At 48.8% G+C, this 7,566-nt stretch overlaps 1 protein-coding gene across 5 annotated transcripts in view; it reads left to right on the top strand.

Annotated features, from left to right (window-relative positions):
* Lipc (lipase C, hepatic type) overlaps positions 1–7,566 on the top strand; it is a 135,999-nt gene that overhangs the window by 111,295 nt on the left and 17,138 nt on the right. For 3 of the 5 annotated variants that reach the window (XM_028771394.1, XM_028771397.1, XM_028771395.1), the window contains 4 exons: positions 3,194–3,384; positions 5,267–5,314; positions 5,630–5,812; positions 7,217–7,334. In XM_028771394.1, the coding sequence (XP_028627227.1) occupies positions 3,194–3,384; positions 5,267–5,314; positions 5,630–5,812; positions 7,217–7,334 (540 nt within the window). The remainder of the gene's footprint in view (positions 1–3,193; positions 3,385–5,266; positions 5,315–5,629; positions 5,813–7,216; positions 7,335–7,566) is intronic. The other 2 variants (XM_028771396.1, XM_028771398.1) reach the window with 1 other exon arrangement.

Raw genomic sequence — 7,566 nt, 5'->3', positions numbered from 1 at the left:
ACGATCTCTGGGCAGAGCAAGGCCTCTAGTGAACCCCTTTATCCACAGGCACGATCTCTGAGCAGAGCAAGGCCTCTAGTGAACCCCTTTATCCACGGGCCAGATGGGAAAACGGAGCCAGAAGTCAAAGAATAGGATTCTCAATTTATGTTTTTCTTTAAAGATTTACTTTTATTATTTTTAATTATGTGTACATGTGTGCTTCTGTGCAGGTATGTTGCATCCAAGTACAGTTTTCCAAGGAGGCCAGAGGCATCAGATCTCCTGAAGTTGGAGTTATATATAGGTGGTTGTAAATCACCTGGAGTGGATGCTAGGAACCCTATTCAGGTCTTCTGCAAAAGCAGTTTCTAATCTTTGTTTGTTTGTTTGTTTGTTGATTTTTGAGACAGGATTTTTCTATATAGCTGTGGCTGTCCTGGAACTCTCTTTGTAGACCAGGCTGCCCTTGAACTCACAGAAATTCACTTACCTCTGCCTCCTAAGTGCTGAGACTAAAGGCATGTATCACCATGCCTAGCGGCAGTTGCAGTCATAACCTCTAAATCATCTCTTCAGTCATTTCTCCTTTTTGAGACAGGGTCTCATGTAGCCCAGGCTGGCCTCAAACTCCCTTTGTAGCTGAGGATGACCTTGAACTTCTAATCCTCCTGCTTCCAGCTTCCAACTGCTGGGATTAGAGATGTGTGCCACCATATTGGGTTTTTGCAGTGCTGGGAATGAACCAAGGTCTTTTAGGCATGCTAGACAAGCACTTGGCCTACAAGGCAAGCACTAGGGCTACCACACGCACCCCATATAAGAATTTTCAGTGTCAGCGTGGCCCAACTTTAAGTCATTAGTTTGATGCCAGCAGCCGTAGAGTGGCGGTTACATTTATTCCGTGGGAATGTTCCATCCTGGGCAAAGGATGTGGTTGGAGAATTTTCAGGGACATTGAGAAATTATGGTCTTCCAGGGGGACTCCTGCCAGGGCTGGGAATATTTTCAGCAGTACATGTTTACAGAGCAAGAGTGTGGTGAGTGCGCACACATACGCATGCATACACACACACACACACACACACACACACACACACGAGCACAATTAAATAATGGAGATGTTTTGCAAACAGCTCTGCAGGGGCACATTAGTGCCCAAGGCCTTCGTCTCATGTGCTTGCTTCATTAACTTCATCTAGTACCTGGCAAGCGCCTGATGTGCCTTCAACCCAGCAGAATCATCCCACACAGGCTTTGTAGGCAGAAGGCAGCAAGGCCGTGCTAAACCTTCAACTGGCTTTCTCCTAGGCCAGATGGCCTAGTTCAGTTGCCTGAAGTCACCCACCTGAAGATGTCTTTGCCTGAGAGAAGAAGATGTGATTTATTCTTGTATGAATTCCTAAGGATCTTTTAACCAGGGGCTGGCTTGGGAATGCAAAACTCACTGCAAGGGATACTACCTGAAATCCTTCTGACTAAAGGAGAATGTTTTTGGTATCCTAGGGAACTTGCTGCTATACAGAGGGCAATCCTAGGCCCACCACCTCTTTTTCCAGGATAGAGGAACAGAGTCTCCTGAAGTAACTGAGTGCCTCCAGCAATACTGACTCTTTTAAAACCACAGTATCGTCTGGCTTCAAATCACTGGAGTCTGTCTCTTAAGAAGACATGAGAGGCTAAAGAGAGGGCTTAATGATTAAGAGCATTTACTGCTCTTAAAGGGGACCCAAGTTCAGTTCCCAGAACTTACAACAGGCTAGTCACAACCACCTGTACGTAACTCAAGCTCTTAAAAAACTTATTTAATCTTTGTAACAATCCCTAATATTTTAATCCCCATTTTTTTCTTTTTTGTTATATACATGGTGTGTGTGTGTGTGTGTGTGTGTGTGTGTGTGTAAGGGAGGGGCACTTGTGTCTTAGTGAGCATGGGCTTACCCCTCAGCATACCACAGCATATGTGTGGGAGTCAGAGGACAACCTGTGTGATGATTGATTTTAATTATCACCTTGACATAACCTAGAGGCCACCTGGGAAGAGTTTCAGTGAGGGGACTCTCTAGGTCAGTCAGGGTGGCCTGTGGCATTTCTGTGAGAGATTGTTCTGGTTACCTTAACCAGTGTGAGAAGATCTAGCCTGGATGTGGACAATTTTTAGGGCCCTGGACTGGACTTGAGTAAAAGAAGCTAGAGGAGTGCTAAGCACGCATGCATTCATTCACTCTCTGTTTTTGATTGTTATGTAACTACCTGCTTCAAATTCCTGTGTTGACTTCCCCACCTGTAACTGTAACCTGGAATTGTAAACCAAATAGGCCTTTGTTCTTTGAGTTGCTTTTTGTAAGGACATTTTATCACAAGAGCAGAAATAAAGTTAGAACAACCTGGCATCCCAGCACACATTGCAGTGTCTGGTTTTATGTGCAGGTGCTGAGGATTGAACTCAGGTCCTTATGTTTGCAGGGCAAGCATATCACCAACTGGGCTATCCTCCCAGCCCTCACTAGATAAAGTCCAAGGTCTTTGGCATCCATGTTCTACCCTGCCAGCTTCTCTTTGTGTCTTCTGGTGATGAGCCATTCTTCATATTGTTCCCTCAGCTGGAAGATACCACTCCTCATCCCAAACACACACAGCCCCAGTCACCCTTCCAGGCCAGGTTTAGCATTCCAGGACAATCCATCACCCTTTTCGACATTCTCCCCACCATGCTCCTCCACAGAGAGCCCCTTCAGGGTTTGTGCTACATCCTATGCCTACAGTGGGAATGAACAGAGTGAGCTTAGAAAGGTGACAGTACTAACATGCTCTCTCTGTTGTCTCCTCAGCCCTGGAGATAGACCTAGGTTCAAATCCTGACTTCGCCTCTTCCTGGAACTGTGATCTGGGGTGAGGCTCACTGTCTACAAACCTCAGTCCCAACGGCCTTACCTACATTGCTCAAGCCTTGGAGTCAGGCCTAGTACATTGCTAGATGCTTGCCAGACAGAGAGTCAGGTCCCTTCCTTGTGTGGGGTATTCCCAAGTTCCCTGCTACAATCAGGTCACCCCACAGTGCTCCCTGGGTTCCTCAAAGATGGAGTTCATGCTGGCTCCCAGTACTTTCCAGTACCCACCAGCTGGAGCTCTGAATCACCTGTGGATGGTCCTAGGGCCAGCGTTGATGGAACACCTGCCAGGCATAACCGATAACCCTGACTTTGCATTCCAGAGCCCTTTGGAAGAGGCCTTGGAGCCACTGAAGCAAGGAAACCATTGCTGGAGCCAGAGACGAGATTCCTGCTCTTCAAAGATGAAAACGATCGCCTGGGCTGTCGGCTCAGACCTCAGCACCCGGAAACACTGCAGGGGTGTGGCTTCAACAGCTCGCAGCCGCTTGTCATGATCATCCACGGGTGGTCGGTAGGAAGTGCTGGCGTGCTGTGTTCTCTGTGTGTTCCTGATCGCTGTCTTTTCCCCTAGTGCGTTGAATTTTAATAACACCAATGAAAACCCCACACGTGGTGTTGGTAAAGCACCTCCCAGTTTTCTCAGTTCCAGGAGTGAGTAGGATAGTGGAAAATGTCGTGTGTCTGTGTGTCTATGTGTGTGCATGAGAGTACAGGTGCCCAGCAGAAGAGGGTGACAGATCCCTGGATCTGCAGTTACAGGTAATTGTGTGCTGCAGGACCTGTGTGAAAGGAGTGCATACTCTTAACCTTGGCCCATCCCTCCAGCACCACATCAAAAATGTGTATGTGGGGTCTAGGGATCAAACTCAGGCCCTGGGTTTATATATCAGGTGCTTTCCCAATAGAGCCGCTCTCCTACAGCTGACGAATTGGAATTTATTTTCTACCAACTACATGAAAATTAGGTTTTGAAGAGCTGGCCTCAGACTTATCACGTAGCCAAGGCTGACTTTGAAGCCCTGATCCTCCTAGCTCCACCCCCAAGGGCTGGGATAACAGGTGTGTGTCACTGTGGCTAGTTTATGCAGTGCTAGGGATAGGACCTAGACCTTCATGAAATGCTAGGCAATCAGTCCACCGACTAAGCATGAAAATATCTTTGACATGAAAATATCCTGAAACCTCACCTGCTCTACAGAATAAACTGACCCACCCACCCAGTCAGCGTCATCTTTGCCTCCTCTCCTCTGACCACCTAGAGCCCTCCCTCCCTCTTCTCTAGCTCTCCTTTTCCTGTAGGCATAGCCTCAAACAGGGTCTCCTGCAGGCGTCTCTGCCACAAGCCCAGCCCTCCCCCAGGGCATGAGGAGTGGTCCCTGAGTTCCCCAGCCCAGCATCCTCTGGCTCATCCTTCTGCAGGGCTTTCTCATCCAGTTTCTCTGACCCACTGGGCTGTAAATTCTGCTCTCTTCTTGTCTGACATTGCCAGCCAATACCCACCAGATGTTAGGTGCTCCAAAACGTTTGTTAACTGAATTAACGATAGAATGAATGAATTTGGTTTTGAAATGCAACATGAAGCTACAAGCTCCTGTAGAAAAAAAAAAGTGCTCTTTGGCCTCAAAAATCTTGTCGGGCCAGAGTGTGCAACCTTTGCAGCCTCTACCATCATTGTCACCACCACCATCAACACCACTACCACCACCACCACCCCATCACCATCATTACCACAACCAAACATTTACACCAGAAATACTAATGCTGACAGCAACCAGAGCTGCAGGGCTGTGGGCTTCTGCACCCTGGCTGGGCTCCTGGCTTTGTTTTAAGAATTCTACACCCCACCACTCTGTCCCTTGGCCTCCTGGAAGGAAGGCAGCACTGCTGACCAAGAGCCAGGGGCACATGGGCTGAGTAATATGCATGCAACTTAGCTCAACTAGGATATTTGTTCTCAGTAAACATTTCTTGAATAAACACAGCTCGGCTCCCCTGGAAGGATGGGAGGGGCCAATGGAGGTGGGATGGAACTGAGGGATGGGGATGGAGCTTTACCATTTCCCTTCCTGAATCTTGACCTTAAAGTCTCCCAAATTTCTCCAGTCCCCGGACATATCACACTACTCTCTTTATGCCTCCACAAGACGGCCTGGAATACCCCAGACCCAGCTCTGACTGCCTTTCTGACCAAGACACAGCACAAACATTCAGCTCTGGGAACATAGTAGGTACACTATTATATCAAGTAAGGAACACACAGAGCAGATCTCAGGTTCATCCCACCAAAGGGAGACGAGGGCAGGACGGATGCTGTGGGACCCCAGGCATGGCGGAGCTGACCTTCTGAAGTCAACTCTTGAACCTAATTTTCATACACTTTTCCATTGTTTTAGGGCTCAGAAAGTGCTACCGTGGGGAAAGATTCAGACAGTGACTCTCAGGTGGGGAGAATGGGACAAGGTCTTGGCACACTGTGTCTTCAAAGTCTGGGGCTGGAGACGGGGTTGACACCACGTGGGTGGAGTTAGACACAGACTAACCAATGTTCTGGACAGCCGGGCAGGAGCTCTTCAAGCCCGAATATCCTCAGCACTAGATTGAGAAATCCTAGGACATGGCCTTTCTGGTGGGGAGAAAGATCTAGAATTGTCCTTGAGCCTGAGAAAAAAAGAGGGCTGTGTACTTTAGGAACCCCAGGAACTAGACAGGGCTCCCTCTGCCCTTGGTGAGGTTGACAGCCTGTGGCCCACCCTCAGGTGGATGGCTTGCTAGAAACTTGGATCTGGAAGATAGTGGGTGCACTGAAGTCTCGACAGTCCCAACCTGTGAATGTGGTGTTAGTGGACTGGATCTCCCTGGCATACCAGCACTACGCCGTCGCTGTTCGCAACACCCGTGTTGTCGGCCGGGAGGTGGCTGCTCTTCTCCTATGGCTGGAGGTAAGTCCAACCACCTACCCTTCTCTCTCCAAGAGACCTCAGTGTCCAGATTGCAAGTTTGAGACCAGATATGAGGCTTCTCTTTTAGCCTTCTTCCCCCTACTCCCCAGCTACCACTCCTGTTTGCACAACCCTAAAATGTCCTGGAGCAGCCCGTTATTTCCTAGGGTATCCCATGGATCCATGGTGTGCTGGTTAGTGTATTGTCAACTTGACACAAGCTAGGGTCATCTGGGAAGGGTGAAGTCGATTGAGAAAATGCCTCTGCCAGGTTAGCCAGTACCTAAGCCTGTGGGGCATTTTATTGCCGCCGCCACCACCACTGCCACCGCCGCAGCTGCCCGTCATCATTAGTTATCGGAGTGGGATGCCCACTGTGCATGGTGCCAGCCCTGGGCAAGTGGTACTGAATTGTATAAGAAAGCAGGTTGAGCACGGCATGGGAGAAGCCAGAGTGTAGAACTCCTCCATTGCTTCAGGTTCAGTCCTGAATCCACATCCCTGCCCTGGCTTCCTTTCGGGATAGACTGTAAGCTGTAGGCTAAATTAAACCCTTTCCTCTCCGAGTTGCTTTTGGTCAGCATTTTATCACAGCAACATAAAGCAGACTGAGACATATAGATAGCTATGAATGCAAAACAAAATCCTAAGTGACTTGGCTAAGCAAGTTTAGGCCCTTGCTACAAAGCCTGAGGACCTAAATTCAATCCCCAAGACCCCATTGGTAGAAAGAGAGAACTGATGCCCTCAAGTTGCCCTCTGACATCACACACATGTGTGCACACACAAGATAGTGTCATCATATTTTTAAAACATTGGGAAAGAAAATTGAGATTTTCCTCGAAATATTTAAACATTAAACACATTTATCTATCATGAACCTTGTAAACAGCAATGTCCTCTCACAAGGCCATACAAAACAAATGTATATGCATTCTTGAAGCCTGTGGGTCCCAGTCTGGATGCCCCAGTGTAGCCTATGACAACTCAGTAGAGCTCGGAGAGTTCACAATTTTAGATACATCTGTCCTAAGGAATCTAACCACAGTTGGAAGCCATCAATCCCACACAAGGTGTGGTACCCCACCTGTAGTTACAGCCTTGAAAGGCAAAGACAAGGAATCCCCAGTTTCTGCAGAGCACCAATGGCTAAAGCGAAACCAGGCAGGCAGGAGGCAGCAATCACCAGGACATCCCAAAGAACAGCCACCCGGCCCCATCCCACCCCCATCACCCAAGATGGCAGTCAGTGAGGTGAAAAGCCAGTTTCCCATCATAAAGCACCTGATTCATGGGCAGTGCCAAGCATGGATGGATGCTCCATGGAAGCAGGCTCTACAGAAGGTTCTTGGCCTCATTCTCCCACTCAAACTGTTCCTCCCACCCTCTTGCCCTGTCTTGCAGGAATCTGTGACATTTTCTCGGAGCAAAGTTCACCTAATCGGGTACAGCCTGGGAGCTCATGTCTCAGGATTCGCAGGCAGCTCCATGGGCGGGAAGAGCAAGATCGGAAGGATCACAGGTATGCCTGTGGATAGCCCACACAGGCTCACAGGTATGCCTGTGGATAGCCCCACACAGACTCACAGGTATGCCTGTGGATAGCCCCACACAGGCTCACAGGTATGCCTGTGGATAGCCCCACACAGACTCACAGGTATGCCTGTGGATAGCCCACACAGGCTCACAGGTATGCCTGTGGATAGCCCCACACAGGCTCACAGGTATGCCTGTGGATAGCCCACACAGACTCA

This window comes from Grammomys surdaster, unplaced genomic scaffold (genome assembly GCF_004785775.1).
Source record: "Grammomys surdaster isolate TR1022 unplaced genomic scaffold, NIH_TR_1.0 206, whole genome shotgun sequence".
NCBI classification, from domain to species: Eukaryota; Metazoa; Chordata; class Mammalia; order Rodentia; family Muridae; genus Grammomys; species Grammomys surdaster.
This window is presented reverse-complemented; position numbering and strand designations above follow the sequence as displayed.